At 42.4% G+C, this 26,500-nt stretch overlaps 1 protein-coding gene and 1 long non-coding RNA gene across 3 annotated transcripts in view; one reads left to right on the top strand and one right to left on the bottom strand.

Annotated features, from left to right (window-relative positions):
• LOC128814001 (contactin-6-like) overlaps positions 1-10,561 on the top strand; it is a 125,554-nt gene extending 114,993 nt beyond the window's left edge. The window contains exons 17-23 of the mRNA XM_053989503.1: positions 400-470; positions 2,570-2,804; positions 3,317-3,432; positions 4,644-4,830; positions 8,242-8,354; positions 9,065-9,233; positions 9,896-10,561. Coding sequence (XP_053845478.1) covers positions 400-470; positions 2,570-2,804; positions 3,317-3,432; positions 4,644-4,830; positions 8,242-8,354; positions 9,065-9,233; positions 9,896-10,029 — 1,025 coding nt within the window. The 3' untranslated portion in view covers positions 10,030-10,561. The remainder of the gene's footprint in view (positions 1-399; positions 471-2,569; positions 2,805-3,316; positions 3,433-4,643; positions 4,831-8,241; positions 8,355-9,064; positions 9,234-9,895) is intronic.
• Positions 9,867-13,753, bottom strand: LOC128814002 (uncharacterized). 2 transcript variants are annotated; one of them, XR_008439244.1, is made up of 3 exons: positions 13,693-13,753; positions 12,034-12,134; positions 9,867-10,025 (listed from the first exon to the last, which is right to left on the bottom strand). It is a non-coding gene; the product is annotated as an uncharacterized LOC128814002 (long non-coding RNA). The 2 variants fall into 2 exon arrangements; XR_008439245.1 differs by having other exon boundaries at positions 12,034-12,315; positions 13,693-13,745.
• Positions 13,754-26,500: the final 12,747 nt, after the last annotated feature.

Raw genomic sequence — 26,500 nt, 5'->3', positions numbered from 1 at the left:
TGGCCACACCATTGCTGATCCAGGCCAGGTCACCTTGGCCTTCCTCCCCACCTGGGCACACCTGGCCTCGTCTTCAGCAGCACCCCCAGGTCCTTTTTTTCTGGGCCACTTTCCAACCACTCTTCCCCCACCTTGGAGTGCTCCATGGGGCTGTTGAGACCCAAGAACAGGACCCTGCACTTCACCTTGTTGAGCCTCACACCACTGGCCCCAGCCCATGGATCCAGCCAGCCCGGATCCCTCTGCAGAGCCCTCCAGCAGATCCACACTCCCCCCCAAATTAGTGCCAGCTGTGAACTTCCCGAGGTCCAGATCAGCCATAAAGACTTTAAAGAGGGCTGGCCCCAGGACTGAGCCTCGGGGAACCAGCTGCAAACACCAACCCCTTTTCTCCTGCAGTTCCTGTGGTGGCACCGACGAACATCAGCGGAGGAGGAGGGAGCCGCTCCGAGCTGGTCATCACATGGGAGGTAATTCTGAGCTCAGTTAACCTCGGCTGTCCAGGGGGGATAAATCTGTGGGTGAAATCACAGCCCTGCTGAAATCCAAAGGCTTTTGGTCACCGGCTTTGGTCGAGCCTGGATTTCGCCCTGGATGTGGAGAGCAAACAGCCTGTAAGATATACAGCAAGTTTCCTGTGTTATAGGGAACAATTTGTGAAAATAAACAGTTTAAGAGGCATGTTGTAAAGATGTTTAGAAGTCTGCATAACCCTCTTATCTCCATTGTACAGGAGGTGCTTAACATACTAATCTGCTTGGCCATTTTCTGCATTTACATTTTTCCTACTTTTGTTTACATGTTTTCCATTCTGGAACACTGTGCTGACAAGACATATCCTATTATGCGTTAAAGGAGATGAGCCCTTTAATTCTGCAGCACTCCAGCGAGAGCAAAGAATACACATTTCCAGAGCAGTTAATGCCAGACAAGTTGCAAAGGGTGAGTGCAGGTCATTTCAGAGAGTAGAAAGTGAGTGCTGTGGGAAGGAGCCTCCATTTCCAGCCTCCCAGCAGCTTCCCACAGGCACTGGGATGAAGGCAGGCAGCCTCTGGCAAAACCTGGGAAGTGATGGGGAGGCTGTTTGGTCAAAATGTGAAAAATCAGATCAAAAGAAATTTTAAGAAATCCCCACTAGATAAATAACACCGCTGATGTTTTGCTGCAAACAGAGTGAAATCCCACTTTCCCTGAACTAGGTTTTCCTCCATCTGCACCTTTCACTCTTTTGTTTCATTTTCTCCTCTTTGGGAGCAGAAGAACATGAAAATCGAAAACAACCTGAGAGATCTCAATCGAATTATCCTACTGGACTCCGTAGTGTGTCTTGAAAAACAATCAGAAGAAATCCTAATTATGGCCAGCTAACAGCACTGAACACAACTCTGTGGCTTTCTGCGATGAACTCACTAAATGTCTTGATTAAATCTGAGGTCACAGAAGCCTCAAAAATAAATTAAATGCTCTAGAAAGTAGCTTGAACTCCTATAAATCCCCAGGGTGGCATCATCCCTCAAATTTAACTCTCTCAGGACTCGAAAAGAGATGGAAAGGGGAATATTGGGTGTTTGTAAAACACTGAAGGAAAGACAGTTCTAAATGCCAGGGCAGGCCTATTATAATTGTTTTTATTATTATAATTAGAAGGAATTTATTATAAGTGCCCTGAAGTCTTCTGAAATGCTATCATCTCACACAGTTTGTGCTATCAAGAGTTTGCAGGAGAAGAGGTTGGAGCCAGGACTCAGGTCCTGACCCTTTTTCTGTCTTTTTGCGCCATTTTCCATGCTTGATTTTCCATGCCCCTTCCTTTGATGCAAGCCTCTGAAATAAATGCAGTTTTACTGAGAAACACTTCCTTTCTCCATTTACTCCTGATTTTATTTCATAAATGTCCTCTTGCTTTGAGAATGTGGAAGTATTTTTATCCCATGAAAAACCAAACTTCATGCTGGACACGGTGTTGCTGTAATTGCCTTTTCAGTTAGAGCCTTTCATACGTATCTTGACATGCAATTTTATTAATAGAAACATTAATTTTGCCATGTTGACTTGCAGGAACATTTCTGTTCTGAGAACTTAAATAAGAATATGTTCATGCACTTGAGGCTTTCTGCTTGCTGAAAAAATACATCAGTACTGTACTCAGAGGCAGGCAATTATACAACTGACACACATTTCTTTGTATACATTTGTTCCTTCCCAACTCTTTTTTTCCTTTCAAATAATTTATTTAAAATTAGCATTCCTATGCCCCTTTGGGGAAAGGGAAAAAATCTACAAGCTACAACTTGTACTGAGTGAAACGCTTTTAATTTTGCAAACTTCAAGCCTGAAAGAGACAGCTTTAATGGAGCTGATCAGATCTTTTGTTTCTAAATTGATTGCCCCGATAGATTTATTATTTTGATTTTTATTTCAATATTACATTGACAGATGGGGCAAACGTTATTATCTTCTCCAAGACACAGCCAACTAAATCAATACCACTAAAATACAGTCAGGGAATGAAGATTCAATTAAAACTGTGGCTACATGCACACCTTTACTGACTGCCTTGTCGCCACAGCCAGTGTCAGAAGAGCTCCAAAACGGGGAAGGTTTTGGCTACGTCGTCATGTTCCGTCCCCTTGGCTCAACAACCTGGACCAAAGCTGTGGTGGCCTCGGTGGAATCCAGCAAATACGTTTATAGGAACGAGAGCATCACACCCCTCTCTCCTTTCGAGGTCAAAGTTGGTGTCTACAACAACGAAGGAGAAGGGACCCTGAGCTCCGTCTCCATCATCTACTCAGGAGAGGATGGTAACACGAGTTACTCTTAGTAGTAATGGGTGTGTAGCAGCAATAGGTGACAGATATGATCAGGCAGATCTCACAGGGCTTTTAAGGACCCTGCTCAAACCTGCTCATTGGATGTTTATCACAGACGTGAGGCAGGAGGTGGGAATCTGAAGTAAAAATAGCAAGGGGCAAATTTTCAGAATGATTTTCAGTAGAGGGCCTGTTTCAAGTCATTTGTTCTCAAGGTGCTCCTGCTGAGTGTGTTTGGAAAACTGAGAGACACTCAAAGGTGTTGCTCTCAGAGGGTTCAGCTCCTCAGACCACTCAGTGTGGCTGATCTCTGAAAATCTGCTCCAGCAGATGGGGAATGGATGATTTTGAGAACAAGTTTTGCTGACATTTCACCATAAGTGCACAGTAAAGCTCATGGTGACACCAGGGGCTCTTCCTGCTGTTCCCCCCAGCATCTCCTCCCCTTGCACTGTCTCTGTGGTCACAGCCATGTCCCAGCAGCTGTGTTTTCCCTGTCCCAGAGCCACAGATGGCCCCGGCGGGCGCCTCGGCGCTGAGCGTGTCGGCGGCGGCGGTGGAGGTGTCCTGGCTGCCCATCCCCTGGAACCGGCACACGGGCAGGGTGCTGGGCTACGAGGTGAGGGGCTGGGCTAACGAGGTGAGGGCTGGGCCACGAGATGAGGGGCTGGGTCACGGGGTAAGGGGCTCTGACACCTTGAAGTTGTCCCTTTCCAATCCAGAATCCTTTTGGCCTTCCGGTTCCTCCTCCCAGTTAACAAATTGCTGCTTCCAAGTCAACAGAGCGTGGAGCTCTTCCCCTGGCTCTCATTAGCAGCAACCCACCTGAGATGATCAGGAGGATTCACAGCCCAGAACTGCTGCTCTGTCCCAGACTTTCTGTGCTCAGGTTTGGGGACAGGCACACGTGGTGCTGCTGACAGGATAAATGTCCTCCAGCGCTACCCAGAGCTTGTGCTGTGGTGCGTTGAAAGGCTTTTAACTTCTCCCTCCTCTTAATAAAATCATTTAGGCTGAAAAGACCTTGAAGACATCAGCTCCAACCATTAACTCAAACATTTGACGAAGGCAGTGGAGGAGTCCCCATCCCTGCAGGGATTTAAAAGCTGTGTGGATGTGGCACTTGGGGACGTGGTTTAGTGCTGGACTTGGCATTGCTGAGATAATGGTTGGACTTAAAGATATTTTCCAACCTAAATGATTCTGTGATTTTGGGATTAAGTAATGTCAGATATCATTCCTGGTCATTTTACTTGCATAGTGAAGCAATTTTTATTTTTTTTTTTTAATTTGTAGATAAGAGGAAAACAAGTCAAAACCACTTTAAATGCTGTGCTATCATTGCAATGTATAAATGAAGGTAATAAGAGTCATGTACAGTCCACAAACCTTCCTAAATCAATTAATCACTGAAAGAAATAGCAGGTCTAAATAGGTGTCACTGAATCAAAACTAGAGCCAGGATACAAAATAATTAAAAACCTTTTAGATGATTGAGATAAATCTTCTTTTGTATCTCTTAAGGTTCTCTTTCATTGTGCTCAACCATAAAACCAACAAAGCTTTTATCATTCCTTACCTTATCAAAGGTTTCCTTCTGGACATCTGTAAATTTAAGGATTTCATTTAGTTCCTTAATTGGGATTCAGTCTCTGAAATGTTATTGCTTTTCTATAAATATTCATGCCTGGGTTTACATCCTGCTAGATTGGAGTACAAAAAAAAATCCTGCATTCCTCAAAATCTTCCTTGTCAGCATGTCTGCTTCCCAGCCAAGCCCCTAATTGCTGGAACACAATGAATTGCCTGTTCTTTGTTCTCACTTTTTAGGTTTTATATTGGATAGATGATCCCAAGGAAAGCACAGCTGGGAAGGTCAGAGTCAGTGGGAATGTGACAGCCAAAAACATCACGGGCCTGAGAGCTAACACGGTGTACTTTGCAACAGTCCGAGCCTACAACACTGCGGGGACAGGGCCCTCCAGCACCCCGGTGAATGTCACCACCAAAAAATCCCGTGAGTATTGGATTTGGTACAGCAAGGGTCCCAAATTCCCAGCTGGGACAGGCACATTCCAGCCCACCGTGACCCATCGCTGCCAAACACTTCAACAGCAAAGAAAACTAAATCCCAAATTTCTTCACAAGTCAGACAACAAAATCTGTGAGCGAGAAACTTCCTCTTGTCCTAAATCAGAGCCCACGAGGAAGGATTTCTGTTTGCCTTGGAAGAGCAGCCCCCTTGTGTGGTAAGCACACCCTTGCTTTCAGGGGATTTCAGAGATGCAGAGCCAATAAAGGAGGGATGTCCCTCCAGTCAGACAAGAGATTCTGTGGCGAGGCTGGGTTGGTTTGGGGGTTTTAAATAAAACTTTAAAATCCCCAAACCCCCCTTTAAAATAGAGAGGGGTTTTGAGACCTCTGAACTTTGCACTGCAGAGCTCAGCATAAGGGATACATTGATATAAACACAATTTAGCTGTTATTTTTTTTAATTAATAATAAAAGTAAAGCCTTCTGCTGTTTTGTTTTCCTTGGAATCTATTTTCCCACTAAATTATTGATCAGCCCTTTAGCATAAAAGGGAAATATTTATCCTGGGTTTCACCAATTTTCCTCTTTTCTATATGCTGTTCCATGCCATTACTCCAAGTGCAAGATAGGAACAACTTGTAGAATGAGTTAATTGATTTTTTTTAAATTGCCACAAAACCAGTATTCATTGTAAATAAAACAATCAAGAATAAAGCCAGAGAAGATATTTCTGAAGGGCTCAAACAGGACCCACCCCTGGAATTGTCCAAGACCAGGTTGGATGAGGCTTGGAGAAACCTGGGATGGTGGAAGGTATCTGTGACCATGGCAGGGGGTTGAATGAAATGAAATTTAAGTGCTATTCCAACCAAGCCATTCTGTGATTCCACTATTTTCATCACAGCCCATTTTTCAATTGAAAATAGATTCATCTCTGGGAATTCTTCCCTCTATTCCTATCTGCATCTGTATGAAAGACAAGTTAAAGACATGGCAGTCAAATGACAAAACACAGAAGGAATAAATTTGCTTTTGTTTTACATCTACTTTATCTTCTGTCAAATTCAGGATTGTGCTAATGGTTCATTTAAAAATTAAAGTCAAAATAACCTTTTTAATATTTAAATATATAGATTAAAATTTCAAGCTCTGTCTGTGGAAGATGCAAGCACTTGCAATAAGAGAAGAGATAATATGTCAAGAGAATATAAACAATGTGCATCTGGAGCAGGAGATGGAGCTCCAAAGTAATAGCTCTGTCTTCCTGCTCAGCATCCAGGATTCCTGCAGCCTTCTGCTCATCCCATTATTGCAGGGACTCAGCAGAGCTGAAATGATCCTTCTGCCAAAGAGGTGCAATTCTGATTGAAGTGTTCTTCTCTAAGATCGATGTCAGGTCTAAGGTGACATCCTGGTTTAAGTTAAAAGTACTTAGGGAGTGGAACTGAGGTCCTCAAACCATGGACATGGCTCCATAAAGAGCTGTTCTCTTATGGTTCTTTAATTATATGGCATGGATTGCAGAAATTCCGCTTTCCTCTTTCCTTTCCTTTTCCTTCCCCCTTACTTTTCCTATTCAACTTCCTTTTCCTTTTCCTTTTCCTTTTCCTTTTCCTTTTCCTTTTCCTTTTCCTTTTCCTTTTCCTTTTCCTTTTCCTTTTCCTTTTCCTTCCTTCCCCTTCCCCTTCTCCTCTTCCTCTTCCTTTTATTTTTTCACCTTCCTCTTCTTTTTCCCTTACAAATAAATACATATACACACAAAATATATCACTATTACATATAGATACTGGAAATACTTGCACTGACAAACCTCAGCACAGTACAGCAACAAAGCCAAGTGTTACCTAAACCAGGACAATATAACATCAGCACCTCAATAAACTTAAGCAGATATTTGGGATTTCTATCATTCTTGAGAGCACTGATTACAAGAAATTAATTGAGGAAATAATCTGCCAGTCTTAGACCTGGAACTGCTTGCTTTTGCTAGCAGATATTCCTATGGATTTGGGAAAATGCTCTTACCACTTATTCTGGTTTCTGGCAGAAAAAAAAACCCAGATGATTTTGTTTTGCAAATCCTCCCGTGGTGTTTTTTCAGCCCAAAATCATGAATTAAGATAGCTTTAAGTTTCTACGGCAAAAAGCTTTGGACAAGGCTGTAATTCACCCATTTTTGAGTGATTTCAAACCTCTTCAGAGAGCACAGCCAATGAAGTATTTGACATCCTTTGCCTCTTGTGACTGTTTTGTTATCCAATTCCATATATGAAATGTTTCCTGAAAGCAACAAAGAGCTTTCAAGCCATATTTAAATAAACTTGCAGTTTGATGCATGTGAGAGTAGATAAATGTCTTCGTAAAGAAATGAATCTTTTCCAACACTGACAGTGGGGCTGAAGGAAAGACACCCCTGGATATTCACCTGGGAGCTCCACCAACGCCTCATTCCCTACCAGAGGGATGGGTTAAACTTCTCCAAAGCCACAAGGCAGATGGATATGAAACAGCAGCACCCATCCATTTGCTTTATCTCTGTGGGAAGTGAAAGAAATTGTCACCAAATCAACCGTTCCTTCCAAGTGGCATCCATCAATCACCAACACAAGGGGGGAAGAGAAGGATCCCAGAGTTAAACAATTTAGAATCGGGGCTGGAATGTGTTTCTCCAAATCTCTCCTCATTTTTACCTCTGCTTCAATCCTTCTTTCCTGTGCCACCACCCAGCAGGGCCCGGGAGGACGTGCCATGGAGCAGGAGAGAACGTGTTGGCCTAAATCCGAGCTCCAGTTCAAAGGCACAGCTCCACCCTCACATGTTCACGCGGGATTCGGTTCCAGTCACTTGTAGGCAAATTTTCAAAGTCCTCGCACTTAGGCATAAAAAGCCTTTGAAAAAGCTGCTCTCAGCCTATTGTGCTGAGAATTTCTAAAATCCTACAATGTTTCATGGTGGATCACATGGAGACTTTCATGTGCAGCTCTTTGTAACCTGTCCTGGCTGATGGAAATCTTGCCTTCTGTAGTTTGCTCTCAGTTTCAGCTTTTCCTGAGATCCAGACAGCAAAACATCCTCTAGGACATGGAAATACAGAGAGGAACAACATTTTCCTTCCACAAAATCTCTCAAATATAACATGAACTGTCAGACACTGTCAGGCTGTGCCTAATTTTGCAAATGAAGTCTCACAGTAAGAGGTTCTGTGCTATGAATAGATCTTTATTCTGACTAATACCAGAGCAATGATGGACTGGAAAATGGTTTTTTGCTCTTTTAGGTTTGAATCACTCAAGCATTTGCTACTCCCATATCAGCAGCTCATTCAGCTACACCATGAAAATTAATACTCAGTTTATCTCGTTATTATCATAATCCTTTTTATTTTTTTTTAAAGCACCAAGTCAACCTCCAGCGAACATCGCCTGGAAGCTGACAAATTCCAAAATCTGCCTGAACTGGGAGCATGTGAAAACAATGGAGAATGAGTCTGAGGTGTTGGGCTACAAAGTAAGTGATTTCTTTATCTCATTAATCAGAGATTTTGGTTACAATACAGGTACAGAGATTTGGTGGAAAGTGAGTGGTCATTACCTGGAACACTGATTTTTCTGGATTTATTGGGATGGTTGGCTGATGTTTATACAGATATTCATTCACAGTAGGACTTCTTTATCCCAACAGTGGGATTTTCTGTCCCCAGTCCTGTATTTCTCTTGTCCCCTTGTAATCTTAACTAAAGTTTCTTGCTTTCATATCTCCAAGGAAGGAGTTTCACAAATATATAAGAAATAGAGAACAGTCTTTGAAGCATTAAAAGCAGTCATAAACCACATTTGAACATTATCACTCTGTTCATGAATGTTACCTTTAAAAAAGAGACTGAAAGATACTCACACAAAGATCTATGTGAATGAACCAAAAAGCACTCCCATAAATCACTTTTAAAGGAAATACAAATTTATTTTACAGTTTGATTGCAGTGCAGAATTCTTTGATTATCCTCATGTTCTAGGACACCACCTGCTGTGGTTACCCACCCCAAAATACTACAGAATTTATTCCCCTGTTTCCAATTGCTTTTAGCACCCTGCAGGATGCTGAAAGTGCTCAGAAAACTTTGGGACACAACAGAAAAATCTCTCAGTCCCCCCCAAAAAATCCATTAAAACTTAAAACGAAATGAAATAACTCTTGTTTTCCAATCCCTTTCTGCTTAGATTCTGTACAGACAGAACAGGCAGAGCAAAGCCCATATCCTGGAGACAAACAACACTTCAGCTGAACTTCTGGTCCCGTTTGAAGAAGATTATCTCATCGAGATAAGAACCGTCAGTGACGGTGGCGATGGCAGCAGCAGTGAGGAAATTAGGATTCCAAAAATATCGAGTGAGAGAATTTTTTTTCCCCTCTGAATGCTGTTGCATAAGAAGAAATCTGTGCCTCTAAGCACAACAGAATCCCAGATTGTCCCTTGCCACAGGTGTCCTCCCTCCTGGTGCTTTTTGGTGCTGGCTCCTATAAATTTGTCTCTGATACTCTGACATTCATTGGAGGAGAAAGTATTTTGCCCCACAATTTATTCTTAATGCAGGTCTCTACTGCCCTGGCATGCAGAGCTCAGGGAAGGACACAGGAATAAGATTTCTTGGGAAAGTCACAGTTCTTACACATAATGTAGCCCTAAATCAGCCCTGGACAGAAGTCTCAGCCCTGTCCCATGGCTGGGGTGGGGTGGCCCAGCATGCAGCCTCTGCTCTCACAAATAACTTATTATTCATGGAAAAGGGAGCATTTTTATATTTATATATCGTAGTTTGTTTTGCAACAAAATAGTCAAAACCTTCTTGAAAATGATACTCACAGGAAAGGTTAATCTAAAACCCTACTCCATGAAATGGCCACTACAGCTTAATAAACAAATAAATAGAAATAACATTTGTGGATAATGTTTCATCTTGAAAAGAGAACAGAGATCGTTGTAGAGCTAAAATGCAAAGAAAAACTAATTTTTGACACAGATTTACCTCTGTCTGTTTATATTTTTATAGGTTTAAGCTCTGGAGCAGTGAAATTATCCCAAAGGATAAACCATACATTGGCATCTGGGATCCTGCTGTTGAGTTCTGTTCTTCTAAACCCTTTTCCTTGCTGGTTCCAGCAATGCTCTGCTGTGGACTTCTAAAAATAAAAGTGTAGATTTTATCTTAACTCTTCACCATAACCAACATTCCTGAGAAAAATCAACACTGGGGAGGGGGAGGGAGGTGGAAGTGGTCTGTCATTAAGAAAATATTAGGCATCAATATTCCATGAATTTTTAAAAATAGGCTTGGAAATGAAGGGGTAAATCAACATGCATTAATTAAATGGAGTGATGCCAAACCTAATTTGGGATTGACACGTGGGTGGTCTCAAATTTTTTCCAAGTAGTTGTTATTGGAGCAGCATTTTAATGGAATGTCAACCTGTGCAAGCTGATGCCACGGAGGGGAGCAGTGATTTAAAACTCTTGTGATGTGGTTATTATTTATCTCATATTCTTCAGTGTATCCTGTTAAAAAAAAAAACACTTTCAATTAAATAAAAGCTATTTGTTTACTTTTTTGCACTTGTCTGTAGTAGAGGAAGTGTCATAAAACACATTATTTGAAGTGCCCTGTGCTATTTTCTGCAGAAAAGGGGAACTTTAATAAAAGGAATCTCCTATGGACCAACCCAAGGCCCAGTGAATTCCATAAAAAACTTTCAGTGGCATCAGCAGGCCTTGAACCAGAGCTGAAATAACAGCACCTTTTCTACCATCAGATATTTCACATATTCTCAAATCCATTTTTAAGGACTTTTCCATGCAAAGACTGTTCTGATCAACAAAACTTCCAGAGACACTGAATATTTTCTGAGGGAAAACTGAAATCTAGCTGTCCTTAAGCAGGATCAGTTGGTCTCTCCTGATTTTATTATTCTTTGCTGTGGCTTGAAAGTGTAGATTCATCTTTGGGTTGGGCGTGAAGGTAAATGAGAAGAACATTGATTTTCATCATCTTGAAATAGAAATAAAGGCAGGTAATTAAGCCCTCCAATCTCCTGAGTCCCCAGAATGACAAATTAAACAGCAGAGCTTGGCTTTCAAGTCAGGAGATGCAGCTCAATGCTTGAAGCCACGCTCCTGCCAGCTTGAACTATGTCTGATAAAAGGTGTTTTTTGCCTGATGTCATTACTGGGAAATCTTTTCTTCCTTCTCACTTTGCTCTGAAGTTTATTTTCTTTTCCCCACTGTCAGATCCATGTTGTGTCATCTTTGTAAACATTTAGAACTACAAGATAACCAAATGCCCCGAATATTTTTTAAAAGGGGGACTGTTGGAATGGGGGTGAGGATGTGTCAGCACGTGAACAAGTAAAAGAAGCTCAGCTGTGCATGGAAATCCTGCAAAGAACATTAAACCATGTTGGTTATCCATGGGCATGAATGGGAATTCATAGAGGAAGCTCCAAAACTTTGGTACCTCCTCAAGGCCCCTGCCAAGCCAAACCTTTCTCTGATTCCTCACAGAGCCCGTGGGCTGGTCTGACAGAAAATAAACTCAAAAATGATAAAATCATTGCAAGACCACATGGTAGAGATTGATGTCCAAGTAAATAACTCTTCACAGGATCATGGAATGGTTTGGGTTGAAAGAGACATTAAAGATCTCTCCCAGCTGGTGATATTTAATAACCCCCAGACTGCATTCAGTATTTTCTAGAGGTCACTCCTGTTTGGTTTTGTGAGAGTTTTTTGCATCATCCCTTCCCAGCAGGTGTCCAGCAGGACCTCTGCTCACTCCCAGACCTTCTGTGCCCATTAAACAACAGACACCTTTTATTTCCCTTCATTAAACTGAATCTGAAATTCTTATGCTTCATAACATAAATGTAATTCTCTGCTAACTTTACCCAAAAACATCTTTTTATTCAAGTGAAAAGAGATTTTCTGCAGAGCAGCTACAGCTCTATAGAATGTCTGAGCAATGCTTAATTACAGGGAGGCTCTGGAAATAAAATGTCACTTTTAGAAGTCTGTCCTCTGGGATTTCTACAAAGTTCCTAATCACAGGAGTTATTAGGAAGAGGTTTAACACAGCTTTCAAAAGAGGAGAATGGTTTAGAAAGAAATGAATGTGCTATATAAAATCCTGATAATACCTTAATGAAGTAAAAACATTTTTCCTTGTGGTGGAAGTAAACAATGAATCACTTCTTCAGATTTCTTCTCACTTTTGTGCAGCAATGATGTTCTTTCCTCGCTGTAGAAGATCCAAATCAGACTCTTTAACCTCAGCATTTTGTCACTCCCATGGGAGCAGCCCTTTTTAAAAAGGGACAACTGAGGAATCCCTGGAATATGAGTGAATGTTCCCTTGCTGAACTCCCTTGGAGCTGGAGTTGCAGGGTGAATATTCTGCCTCAAGAGCAGAACTCAGCAGTCTTAAGGACAAAAAAAAACTTTAAATCCAGCTCCTCCCATCATCCCTAAATCGCTGCAGAACTTGTGCAGGTTCATTTCCTCCTCTCTATCTCCCCAGTCCTTTTGTTGGTGTTTCACCAGGACAAATTGAGCCTGAGCAGCCCAAAGCACTGAAAGTCCAGCTCTTTTTTATGTGAAAGTGTTATTAAAGCAGCTGATGCTGAAATGGAAAGAGTTCACATGGCTGGCAGCTTTCATTAAAAAGAAAAGAGAAAGGGTCAAAAAGAATTTTGTCACTTAAGAGTTGCAGGAAAAACTTTGGAAATAGGAACAGCACAAATCCCCTAAAACCAGAAGTTGAAATGAAAACAACAGAAAAACTCTGCAGTGCTCCTGGTTTTTAACAACCAAGATCCTGAATTAAAAACCCCATTTAAAGGTGCCCAGTAAAGGGAATTTTGGACCCAGACTTAGCAGATTTTAGAGAAAATCACAGACCAGCCAAAGTTTTCAGACAGCTGGAAAAATAATACCTATTTTCTTTTGATAACCTAAGCAAAGTACCAAAACATGAAAGAGACTCACAGTCAGGGATTTTCATTTTGAATTTAACACATCAACAAAATATTTCTCCATGAAAAAAGCAATTTTGAGCCTCTCCAAATGTTTCCATTCACTCCAAGCACAATGTTTCTTTGTGATTTACGAGCATTTAAACTTTATTTAACACCTTCTCCCTTCTTTATAGGGCAATTTTTGAATAGGAATGCCAAGAAACGAAATAAAATAGCCCACGTGTGTTATTGCACCAGCCCCTAAATCAACATTATCCCAGAGTGCAGAAACTCCCTGTTTTCTGTGGGTCGTTGGAATGCAGCCCTGGTGATGCCTTTACAGTGAGCTCTAAATCACATCCATGAACAAATGTGTTGTAAATGTGCAAAAAACCTTTTATTAATATCAGCCTGTGCTTCAGTGGTGGAGAATTCCCAGCAGGAGGAGGGGATTCACCTGCTCAGGGGGGTTTGGGGACTCTCTGGGGTGCTGTGGGGGTGGCAGGGGATCCTGGCTCCCTCTGTGCCCCCCTCCATGGATTTCTGTCTGCTCAGGGAGCACAAAAGATGTGAGAATTTGAATAAACCAATGGTTTTGCTTTCCCTGCTTGAAACATGTCGGAGTTTGAATAAACCAACGTGGTTTATTGTGAGGGTAGAGGTGGAAAACTACTCTTATCAGAGCCTTGCATTCTTTTGTCCATCTCTGCAAGCCTTTGTGAGCACAGCAAGTTAGAGACTAAATAAGTTAAAACAGCACACTTCATCTAAATGCAAAATTAATTTCTACTCTAAGTTAATTTCTATCCCCCCATGTCTCATTTATTCCCCTCCAGCACTGACCTTTCCAAGACACCATCCCCCAGAATTGCCCTGGACGTGCCCAAGGGTTGCTGCATCTCAGTGCTCCCAAAAATGAGGTTTCAGGTGCCTCTGTAGGTGTAGCCACAACGTCATAGAAGCACAGAATCCCAGAATAGGTTGGGTTGGGAGGGACCTTAAAGCCCATCCAGTGCCACCCCTGCCATGGCAGGGACACCTCCCAGTGTCCCAGGGTGTCCCAAGCCGTGTCCAGCCTGCCTTGGGCACTGCCAGGGGTGTGCTGGCCTTGGCAATGCGTGGATTGAGGTCTGGTGGTCTCGGGGGTCTGGAGGTTGAGGTGACCCCAGGATTGTAAAAAGTCTTTTTCTCCCAGCCCACGTGGCCAAAGGAGCCGGAATGCGCAGGGTCGGCTCCTCAAGGTCGTTTATTTTCTCTCATCTCTAACATGCTTTCTCAAGGAGCTGTGGTCTGTCCAGCAGGTCAGGCTGTGACAGACTCCCACCCCCTTGGGGTGGTGTTCACATTTTATACCAAAAACTCCGTGTGCCGTGGTTAAAATAACGTGCCAATGTCTGTCATTGATGTTGGACAGTGTGTCTGTGCCTGAAACCAACAGAAAAGTGTCACCAGCACAGCGAGACATGGAGGGCAAGGGGAAGGAGAAGAAGGTCAGGACACGCCCAAATCCCTCCATCTTGTCCCCTGAACCCCATTCTAAAAACCCCAAAATTCTACTTTTCCACCCTGTGTTAATTCAACTACCACACTACTCAAACCCTTGTGGCTTGTAATTCCTCACACAAAGTTGGCAGCTTTTCCCACAGGCTAAAATGGAAGCCACAGGTGTTTTTGACTCCTGCCAGGGTCTCTGAGCCCCCTGCCAGGGTCTGGAGGCAGCCAGGGCAGCCAGAGGGGTGTGCTGGGTTCCCACATGGTGGCAGTCACAGAGTCATTCCCACACGGAAGCTGAGCTCTCCAGGTACAGCTACAGCAGAACTCCCCCACTGGCTGTGCATTATTCCTGCCACGAGTGGCCCAGCCTCCCTCCGCTCACCCGAGTTATTTTCCATATGCTCCTTCTGCTCCTGACTGAGCTTATGGGAGGGACAACACCTCCAGGATTGCTTCGAACGGAAAATATAAAATAATGGCAAATGATGCATTCAGAAATATCCACCTAAAAATTTAAATGAGGTTCCACAGACTTCACACTGAATGCCCCTGGCCAAATCCAGAGTCTAGGTAAGGATTTGACATTTCTCTCGCTCTGACCATTATCTAATCTAAAAACTGGGGGAGAGGATGGGCAATCAGCACTATTAAAATAAAAATAAAATCTTCCCTGGAAAAATTTACCATGAGGAAAAGGTCAGTTGGACATTTTGACAGGCACAGTACAATGAGGGCCTCTAAATAGCTTCAATCATTCAGGCTTTTTTATTAGGAACTTCTTTTGTCAGTTCCTAGCACTAAATACTTGGAAACAGGTCTGACGTAGCAATTAAAATGTCATATTAATCATACTGGTGTGCATTGTTTCTTTGCTTAACCTATTTTATAGACACCAATATATTTCAGTACCAAAAAGCAGCTACAAGTGTTTGTCATCTTTATGGAATGAACTGGAATAATTCTGAAATGCTAAGGGATCCCAGAAGAGCAGATGTTTTTTGTAAGGTGCTGTCCTGGGTTGGCTATATAATGCTTATATCCCAAATAATTATATATAATTTTATACATATATATATATATAAATAAAAGATAGGAATCTTAATATTCCAATAAGATAAATGGAATTGTTGCATTTGAGTCATCATGTCCTAACAGTTATTTTTTTCCGGATTGCCTTCAGTGAAATGTCCAACACAAACTTTCCTTGTTCATGTACTTGTTTCTCCTTTTGTTGGTTTTCCAGCCACACTCCTCTGCTCCAACCCCTCTGCTGCCATGGGTCCCATCTCCTCAGCTTTAATCCAATTTTTCCCTTAGAAACCATCCAGAGGCTCTGCCAGTAGCCTTGCATTGGGTCACTGTTATGGTAAGAAGTAGAATAAAAACTGAGGCGCTCGAATGCAGGGTTTCATAAAAAATGGAGGTGTCTGGAGAGGCCAAACCTCCTACAACTCTTGGGGCTGTCAAACATCCAGGTGGAGGAGCAGCCTTCCCTTCTCTGTGCACCACTTGCTGCTCTTAGAATCACAGAAACAGGAATCATGGGAGTCATGGAATGGGTTGGGTTGGGAAGGGACCTTAAATCCCACCCAGTGCCACCCCTGCCATGGCAGGGACACCTCCCACTGTGCCAGGCTGCTCCAGCCCCAATGTCCAACCTGGCTTTGGGCACTGCCAGGGATCCAGGGGCTTCTCTGGGCACCCTGTCCCTGCCCTATTCACCCTAAAATCCCCTTTTCCTGGTGAATTTGAGCACAGGGATCTTTTCTGGAGCTCTCACTGCAGTGGTCTGTGGGAGCACTGCTACCATGAGTTAATTACATTATTCTGCAGCTCTGCTGTCCCAGAGATTTTAAAGAGAAAAAGCACAAATCTTCCCCAGGTCCCAGTGCCCTCAGCAGATTCAAAGCCTGTGCAGTTTGAGTGGGTTTAGAATTTATTTGAAAGCCTTCTTACACCAGTACAATTTATCCACAGAGATCAGCAGTTTACATCGTATTGATTAATGCAGCTATTGATTTATTCTGCAATTGTACTGGCCAGGTTTATACAGCACTGGAAAGTGCTATTTTCCAGGAGTGATTGACTTCTTTCTTTATTGACTAAAATGAGCTGATAAAAATCATCCACTGGCTGAGCTAGAAGTACCTTTTTTTTGTATTCCTGCTTCCAGCAGAGAAAAGTAGGAGACAAACGCTGCTGCAGAGCAGAGGAAAGAAGTTCCAAGGCTTAACCCCTCTGGAATTAGCCTACCTGGGCTAAGCCCAGCCCCAGCCTCAGCCAGGTGAGAAGATGGAAGGGCTGGGATGGGAAAAAGGCAGGCAGGAATTTGGATTTGGACGAGGAGGAGGAGGATGAACCTGCTCCTCCTTCTTCTCACTTCAATGCCTGAACATTTATGTTTTCCAGAGGTTTCTGCTGCTCCTGAAGCTGATGTCACTGTCCCCTTCCCCAGGTAAGGGAGCCTCAGGTGGGCTCCTGGGAAGGGCTCAAGGATGGAAGGGGGCTCTTCCTGCTGTTTTGGGGAAGGTGCTGTCTGCAGGTGGGGTTTTTGTAGCATCTGGTGGCTTTGCAGTGCCATAAAGTGAATGTAACACCACTGATCCTGGCTGTTCCAAGGCTTTCCCAGTTTAGGGGAAGAGCCCTGAAACATTTGGCTGTCAATCACATCAGCTCTGAGCTGTTCTCCAGGTGGAACTGCTCCATCAGGCCGAGGAAATTCCACTTTTTAACAAGTACCAGAGCTGCATCGTCCCCCCAGCCCTTCAAATATCCCAGCTCCCTGTCTGGAGCATGAAACATTTTTATTTAATGTCATCTGTGCAAGTCAGTATTGCTATATTCATATTTTTAAATATATTTTTTTTATTTATTTGTATATTTGCATTTTCTAGTGAAATGTGTAAAATGAAATGAACAGAGATGGATAAACAGCTCCTATAGAGAACACCCATGAAAACCCACATTGCTGCACTTCAGAAATACTCTCTAACAGAAAAATTCTTCCAGGCCATTTAGTTTCACAAGGCTTTTAAAATTCCTCTTAAAGTCTGACTTGTAAAATAAACCTTTTCCCCTATTTAATAGTCACACACCTCTCTCCCAATACCCAAGCATCACAAGATAGAAGAGACAACTGTGCTCTGTTGCTGTAATTTTGGCAAAAAGTGAAGTTTCTTCCATCAAGGCACGGATTTAAGGCAGGGGATAGCCTGGGGTTATGGATTTGCATTCCCACTGTTCTGCTCAGGAGGAATTTGTGCCCCCAGGAATGAGCCCACAGCTCTGGGCTGCCCAGGGGCACCTGGGGCCAGGTGTGCAGCACAACCACCTCCAGCACTGGCCCACACAGTGAGGGCACTCAGCAAAAAAGGAAACGCAGAGTGAAAGGATAAAATTAAAAATAAAAGTTGGCGACTAAGGGATCTTTCCTATATCTATATGAAATATAGATAAGTGCAAACTCAGAAATGTGCACATATACACGAGGAGCAGGCAATGGAGAGGTGTGTAATGAAAATAGCTCCACATTTTGGATTTTCCCTCGCTGCCTGAGAAAGGCAATCCCAGCTAGAGGTAAGCTAGAGCTCAGACATCACTATCTAGGGCCCAGAATGATTTATCTAATTACATAATATAATAATGTATCTATTAATATAATATTAAATGCATAATATATTATATAATATATATTTTATAATAACATATACTATCCTATCCTATCCTATCCTATATTATTATATTATTATATTATTATATTATTATATATATATTATATATATATTATATTATATTATAAATTATTATAGTATATTTATTGATACATAATGATATATAATTATGCATAATTAATATAATATAATATAATATAATATAATATAATATAATATGACATAATATAATATAATATAATATAATATAATATTATATCATATTATATTATATTATATTATATTATATTATATTATATTATATTATATTATATATAATAATATAATAATATAATATAATATAATATAATATAATATAATATAATATAATTAATAATTTATCTATTTATAATAGATAAATTATAGATATATAATAGATAAATAATAGATAATTTATAATTATTAATTTATGATTGTATTTACATTATTAAATTTTCTATATATAAATATATTATATATCTAAAATATATTATACATAAATATATAAAATATATAATATATTATATTATATATTCTATATTTTATATTTTATATGTATTTCAATATATATTTAAATATATAGATATATAAATATATAAAATATATATTATATAAATATAATTATATTATTAAATTGTAATTATAATTATTAAATTATATAACTTATAATGATTTATCTATTATATAATAATTTATCTCTTAATAATTGATCTAATTCTGGCGGCACATTCCTAAGCAGCAGCTCCCAGTCATTCCTCTGCACTCGGAGATGTGTGTTCCTTCCTCCTGCCACTGCAAGGGTTCCTCCATAAACACCATTAACATTAAATCCTGCTTAAATCCAGCCCTGGCTCTCTCTCTTTCTGGTTGTTGGAGGAAATAAAATAACAACATGCCTTGCACTTTAAAACCTTGTATATAAAACATCTTCACGAAGCCACTCAGAGAAACATCTGAAATAAAATCATGGCCGTTGCTCCCCATCACACCAGCCCTACAAATGGATGAGTTTCTTGAAATTAATTCCATCAACTACAACAGGGCTGCTCTGTGGCACTTCACAGCTTCCAGTAAAATGAGCCTGTATTGATTCATGGGCACTCTGGGCTCTGCTGGTACCGACCTGGGCATTTCAGAAAATTCAAGAGCCCAGCCCAAGTGCTGCCTGTGGGTTTTAATCACTGTGACATCCACTGGCTGACAGTGATTCAAGCTTTCAGCACCATTCCAGGTGGCAGGATGCTGACTGGGCATCCACTGGTATTCTTTGGTTGGATACTAAAACATGAGAGTTTTTTTTTTTTTCTCCAACAAAACCACATTTTCTTCTGTTTTTTCCCTTGTAATGCGCCTATTTTTTTCAGAGAACAGGGGCTGCCAGATCCTTCTAACCAGGTTTCGCCAGATCTGTGTTTTGCAGAGCTGTTTAAGCCAAAAGAGGCACCAAAAATGCTCTTGGTTGTGCTTTGTCCCTCAGGAATTTTGGGCTCTGGACTTGTCCCCTCAGGATGGGAAGGATCCAGGGATAACCTTTTCCAAACCCCCCCCGTTCTGGGAGCCAAAATTTGGCTGATTGCCCTGAGCTGTTGTTTCCTCCCTCTACACAACAACTGTTGAGCGGAAAAAATTTGAAATTAGAGAATGAAATTAGTTCGCAAAATACCCACAAATATCTGCTACATAATTTTTTAATTCTTGAAATATTAATGGATGAGAAGAAGTGATTAATTCAAGCTTTGCTTTGCAGATGATCTCTCAGGCCTCACAGCGTACGTGCATAGTCAATATTTTGCAAATGTTTTGATTAATAAATCTTTATATAGCCCACTGCAACTTTGTAGATTTAAATTGATGCTTGCACTCTGCATACTGATTTTCCCTGCATGGTTTCCTGACTCAGGCTCGTTAGTCCAAAGGAAAGAAAACAAAATAAACGCTGCTGAGCCCAAAATATTTCACTTTCACCACATAAGGTATAAAACCCTTTGGAAGCCACTGTGTTCTAGGCAGAAGGTGCCACCACTGCATCAGGCAGCTGTCCCCACCTCCAGCCCAGTCTCCCCAGCACCATCCTGGATTTTTTCTGGGCTATCAGTCGCTCCCACAGCAAGAAAAAATGAAAGAAGATGGACATCAGTCTCTTCTCCCAGGGAACAAGAGACAGGACAAGAGGAAATGGCCCCAGGCTGCACCAGGGGAGGCTCAGGTTGGACATCAGGAGGAATTTCCCCATGGAAAGAGTGGTCAGGGGCTGCCCAGGAGGTTTGGAGTGTCCACCCCTGGAGGTGTCCAAGGAATGAGTGGATGTGGCACTCAGTGCTCAGCGATTGGGCACAGGTTGATGATCCTGGGGGGCTTTTCCAGCCTCAGTGATCCTGGGATTCTCTGCACACTCTCAGGTTAAAGCAGCTCACCTTTAATGCTGGAGCTGAGGTTTGTTCTTGCTCTGCTGTTTGCTTTGAGTTTTGTTTAATGCCACGAGCACTGAGTTATTCCCAGCACGGCTGGAGCAGCTCCCAAACAACCCTGGAGCACGAAGGGCCTGGGGAAGGCACCATGGGCTGAGCCCACCTGGGGGGATCTGGGCTCCTGATCCCATCCCCTCCACCAGCTCTGCACAGGTCCAACCCTCCCAACCCCACCTGGACACTGTCAGAGCTACACTGAGATAAACCCCATGGCTGCAGTAAAACTCATTAACAAACATGATTTGAGTCAAGGGACAGTGGAAGTCTTGTGCTCCTGCTGGGATAGAAACCAAACACTGAATCTCTTTGGCAATGCCCTGTCACTCATAGGAAATATAAAAGGCAGAGTAAATAAAATGAAACAGGAAATAAAAAGCTTTTTTTATTTGGTTTCTGGTGCACCACAGGATCCCTGGAAGCCACTTTTTCTTCACATGTATTTCCCACAGCCTCTGATTCTCTCCACTTCCTTTCCTGATCACATCTTCATCCCCTCGTGCACTTCTCTGCTTCTCCCCTCTTGTCCTGGCACTCCTGCAAACATTCCTGCAGCTCCATACAAACCCTCAGCCCACAATCCAAGGATCTCGTGGGACAGGGAAGGTGGGTGCTGTCACTGAGCTGTGCGGGGGCTTCGCTGAGGATCCCTGTTCTTTCCAATTTTGCTGAGTAAAAGAAGTGTTGAGCAACTCCTTTTCTTTCTCCAGACTGAACTTTGGAGCCACATCCAGTGACTTTTCCAAAGTTTTATCTTGTCCTGACACTGGATTATGGAAATGCAACAGGCACCTTAATTCTACACTTAAAACATCCCCAAAAGGTTAAAGCAGGCTCGGGCTAAGCTCATCCTGCAAAAGGAACCATTTCTTAGAAAGAAACCCCCATAAAAGCACTCAAGTGCCAGAGAGATGCTCAGTATCATTTTTTTAATAATAATGGAGAAGATTAATGAGAAAAAATATGGACCCAGCATTATAACTCTCGCAGCAGATACTATCATTACGTGCATTTCACATTATCACTAATTTTGTATTCAGCATGCCAGGACCATTAATTCAGATCCAGTCTGCAGCTGAATGAGGCAGATTGCTTAAGAAAATAAACGTCTCTATTACTTTTTATAGTGTTGAAATTAATTTACAGTTCCAGTTTGCGAGAACTAAAATTGAGAATTAAAACTATATTTGGTACCTGAGATTTCTCAGAGATTAGCATTCACGAGGCAGTAAAAATATTAACTACTTTAAATAATGCCTGCAATATTTCCAGGGTTATGAAGCATCTTCTCTTAGCTCATTTTAATTTATTTAGCATCCATCTCTCTAAGCGTATTCACACCACTGGAAGATTAGAACAAGATCATTGCATTAAGAGAAATACTATTTACAATGATGTGTAGTATCTATTTCCAGGGGCTTTGGAAGGCGTGAAAATAAAGATTTTGATGATATCTTTAAGGGCTCTCCTGCTGCCTTTGAGCTGCAAGAAAAGTCAAAGTTGAGGAGAATTTCTGAGGCAAAGTGACATCGAGTCAGGAGTGGAGTAAATAAAACCTTTATGAGAAAAGGGGAACTGATAAAACACACAAAGAGATGTTAGTTCTGGATTTGTCTCTGATAATCCAAAGTGTTGAAGAGAGAAATGGGGGAACCGGAGTTTCAAGCTAAGCCATGGATCCTGTAAAATTTTGGGATTGTTGCATTGTTTGGGTTGGGAAGGGAACTTAAATCCCACCCAGAGCCACCCCTGCCAGGGCAGGGACACCTCCCACTGTCCCAGGCTGCTCCAGCCCCAGTGTCCAACCTGGCCTTGGGCACTGCCAGGGATCCAGGGGCAGCCCCAGCTGCTCTGGGCACCTGTGCCAGGGCTGCCCACACTCACAGGAACAATTCCTAATTCCCAATATCCCATCCAGCCCTGCTCTCTGGCACTTTGAAGCCATTCCCTGTGTCCTGTCCCTCCATCCCATGTCAATTGTCTCTCTCCAGGTTTCTTGCAGCCCCTTCAGGCCCTGCAAGGCCACACTGAGCTCAGCCCAGAGCTTCTCCTGTGCAGGTGAACAATGCCAGCTGTGCCAGCCTTTCCTCATTGCAGAAGTGCTCCACCATGATTTCTGGTTGTTTTTTTCAGTCTCCTCCAAGAATTAACACCCATCTTTGGCTGTCAGAGCTGTTCTGCTCCTCAGCCCCATCCAGCAATCACTGCACTCTCACTGAACACACCCCTTTATTTCTGGATGAAAGCATTAAAAAAATCACAATTACTACCCAAAACAGGTAATAATTTTGATGTTTGGACATGTGGACTTTTTAAACCTTCAGTGTGAACCCCAGCCCTCAATCCTGTCTGCCAGAAATCTCCTTGAAATGAATGAAAGGCTGAGCTCCTTAAACAAGTGGTTGATACAAGCAGCTGAAGCTTAAAGAAAACCATCAAATTTCATAAGAAAATTGGATGAGTTTGCCACAGTGTCATTGTAGGATTAAGATCTCAGTCAATAACATCTGTTCTAATATGTTCCTTGCAGAAGGAAGAAAATAGGATTTAAATTTAAATCCATAGACTGAACAAGAGGCAGAGTGGCAGATTCAGAGCTCTCAAGGTGCAATACTTCCCGTGAGGCTTTGGTAAATTTTGGTTTGATTTGGATATTTAATGATAAAATGAAGTCTCAGCTTGATTGTTTCTGTCTGCAAAAGGCTCTGAGCAGCTGATCCAACCTTTTCCTGGATCCTTAAACTTTGAGTTTGATCTGAGAGGCACCGTTGGAATAACTGGAAGGATATTTTGGGGAGGGAGCTGCTACAAAAATCTCCAAGCACTGTTAGGACCACGTGTGATGCGAAATTGCTTTGCAGATCTCCTGCAGTACCGATTTAAAAAAAGAAAATCATTGCTTGATCATTCTTCCATATAAACATCATTTCCTTTGGGTACCATTGCAGAAGAGATGATGCTCCCAAAGACTTTTTCGTTGCTTACACTGATAGCAATTTTTATTATTTCAAATTGGAGAAGTTTCTGTTAGGGATTTTTAGGAGGAAAGCACCTCAAGCTGAGATTTTAACAGCTGAGTTCAGAGTCTGAAGCACAGAAATGGCACTGCCTCAAGTTTTCATTAAAAAAAAAAAAAAAAAAAAAAAAGAAAGAAAAAAGAAAAGAAAATATACTGTTCTTAATTCTGAAGGCTAACCCCCAAATGCCTGAGTGTCATTTTATGAAAATCTCCCTTACATGAGCAGTGAGTCTCCAGTGTTCCATGGCAGTGCCTTTGCAATAATGGTTTCAAATGGAAACATTTATTTTTCCCTGGTTTTTAGTAGCTACAGGAGAAGCAGGGGGCTAATTACCAATGCTGAGCTGCAAGGGTCAGATGGAGAGGAAAAAATAAAACTAAATGTTTCTGAAAATAGGTGAAGGATCCTGCTGTGGCAAATTTGAATGATGTAGCCTGGTGCTGTGGGGTTTTTACTCTGTAGTTTATAAGTTATAGCAGACTTGGTGTTTTTTGAGTTAGAACTGGCAACTGCTTGTAAAGAGACACAATCAGACCTGGGAAAAACAAGGTATTAAAACACTGAAGGGTGATTTTCCCATTAAAGACAATGCATATTTAAGTTTAAATATCCATAACATCAGCAGCTGAGAATGCAGAGGTCTCTTCACCACAGAAATCAGCAATTCAGCAGCAGTGAGACACCTCCAGTGCTCTCCTTGCAGGTGGGTTGGCTGCTGCAGGAGGAGTATCCAAAATAGGTCACTGAGAGAAGAAAAGGACTGAGTTTAAAATTATTTTCTTACTCAGTTCTGCTTCCAAGTCATCCTAAGATCCTGGCAGGGGAAGCTTTGTGGGACTTCCCCCTGTCTTTTGAAGGCGGCCTTGTTGTCACATCACTGTCACGCAAAAAGGGCAAAATGAAAAGAAGAAAGCCCAAATTATTGGGTGAGTCAGAGCGAGCAGTTGGGCCCCCGTAAACCAGAGGTAGAAAATTGTTGGGAAGGAATGTGGGATGCTGGAGATGATTTACAAACCCAAGCCTGGCCTGGTCTGCCTCCCTGAGACCACTGGCACTGCTGCCGGAGGGAGATCTGACAGAAAAACCCAACCTGCCTGGATCAGCTGGGGTCTGACAGAGCCCAGAGCAGCAGCAGGAGGCCAGCACAGTCACTGCAGGACGTCCAAAGCCAGGTGATCCCTCTCTGATTCCTTCAGGAGAGCAGGAGCAGGTGGCCTTTGGCTCCAACTGGCCCTGGGAGCCATCCCCGTGCCAGGGTGAGCTGCCAGCACTGGCACACAAAGCCTGCCAGCCATTCGTGGATATCTCATTTTATCACCTTGCAGAAAGCTTTAGGAGCCTTCAAGACCCCCAAATGAAAGAGTTTAGCCCCTGCAGGAGCACCCACTGTGCTCCCAAGCAGAGATCTGCTCTTTTCCCATGGGTGTCACAGCAAGATCCATCTCATCAGACACCAGAGAGCCACAGGCAATTACTGAGCAGAGCACTGCTGGCATAAATGAGATTAAACACCCACCCAACATGTACCAAGATAAAGAAAATGGAAAGTGGGGGAAATCAGCCCTCAGGGCACTCTGGGGATACAGATTATTTATTTGTTCTTCCTTTCTGGAAAGCACTGAGTAAAAGGTCTCCTTCGTTCTGATCAGTTCAGATGGAGCATCTCGCTGCAAGCCAGAGAAAGGCAGGCACTAAGAAGTTCTCAGAAGAAATAAAGAAGTTGAGAAAATCATTTTATTGCCTGACAGAAGGGGAGGCTGCCTTAATTTTGTTGTCACTGGGAGTCTAAATGTAAAAGGACGCTGCTGTGCTCAAGCAACAATGCAATCAGTTAATGCTTTCAGCATGGGAGACATTAGCTGCTTCTGCCTCCTGCCAGGGCAGGGAGAAACAAAGTTTACCAAAAAAAAAAGGGAAAAAAAGGAAACTTTCAGGCATTTTTTTTCCTATTTTTTTCCCCTGCTTTTTGGGCAAAGGGGAGAGTGGAGGCCCCCAGCAGAACAGGGAGTGCTTTGCAGGAGGTTCCCCTTACCTCATTTTGGTGGTTGGTGCTCTGAATGTGCCTTGTCCATCAGATTTTCTGCAGCAGAGCCACATTAATTACAAATATTAAACAGCACATGATAGGAGCGGAGAGGGGATCACCACAGCTACTCTCCTCATTGATCAAAAAAAGATCAACCAGCAGAAAGTTGGCTGAGATTTCAAATGAAGCCACAAAACCAGGAAGAATTTGCCCTGCATAGAGCAGAAATTGGCAATGAACAAAATGAAGACATTTGCTGTTTTTACATCCCCAAACTGAAGTGAAGGTAGAGGAGGAACTAAAACTCTGTGTAAACTCAATGTGTGTTTCTGCCCCAGAGCTGGAATGAGGAAGGCTCCTGCTGGAGGAACAATCCACACGTCTCACCTGTAAAAAGTTCTGAGGAGATAAAAAGGAAAATCAAAGGAGTTTTATCTTGGAATAATGATGTGTTCAGGAGGAACAGGGAAAAGGGAAGGGGGGGGGGGAGGGAGGGAGGGAGGGAGGAGGGAGGGAGGAAGAAGGAAGGAAGGAAGGAAGGAAGAGGAAGGAAGGAAGGAAGGAAGGAAGGAAGGAAGGAAGGAAGGAAGGAAGGAAGGAAGGAAGGAAGGAAGGAAGGAAGGAAGGAAGGAAGGAAGGAAGGAAGGAAGGAAGGAAGGAAGGAAGGAAGGAAGGAAGGAAGGAGGAAGGAAGGAAGGAAGGAGAGGAAGGAAGGAAGGAGGAAGGAAGGAAGGAAGGAAGGAAGGAAGGAAGGAAGGAAGGAAGGAAGGAAGGAAGAAGGAAGGAAGGGAAGGAAGGAAGGAAGGAAGGAAGGAAGGAAGGAAGGAAGGAAGGAAGGAAGGAAGGAAGGAAGGAAGGAGGAAGGAAGGAAGGAAGGAAGGAAGGAAGGAAGGAAGGAAGGAAGGAAGGAAGGAAGGAAGGAAGGAAGGAAAGGAAGGAAGGAAGGAAGGAAGGAAG

The sequence above is a fragment of the Vidua macroura genome, chromosome 13, assembly GCF_024509145.1.
Source record: "Vidua macroura isolate BioBank_ID:100142 chromosome 13, ASM2450914v1, whole genome shotgun sequence".
Classification (NCBI taxonomy): domain Eukaryota; kingdom Metazoa; phylum Chordata; class Aves; order Passeriformes; family Viduidae; genus Vidua; species Vidua macroura.
This window is presented reverse-complemented; position numbering and strand designations above follow the sequence as displayed.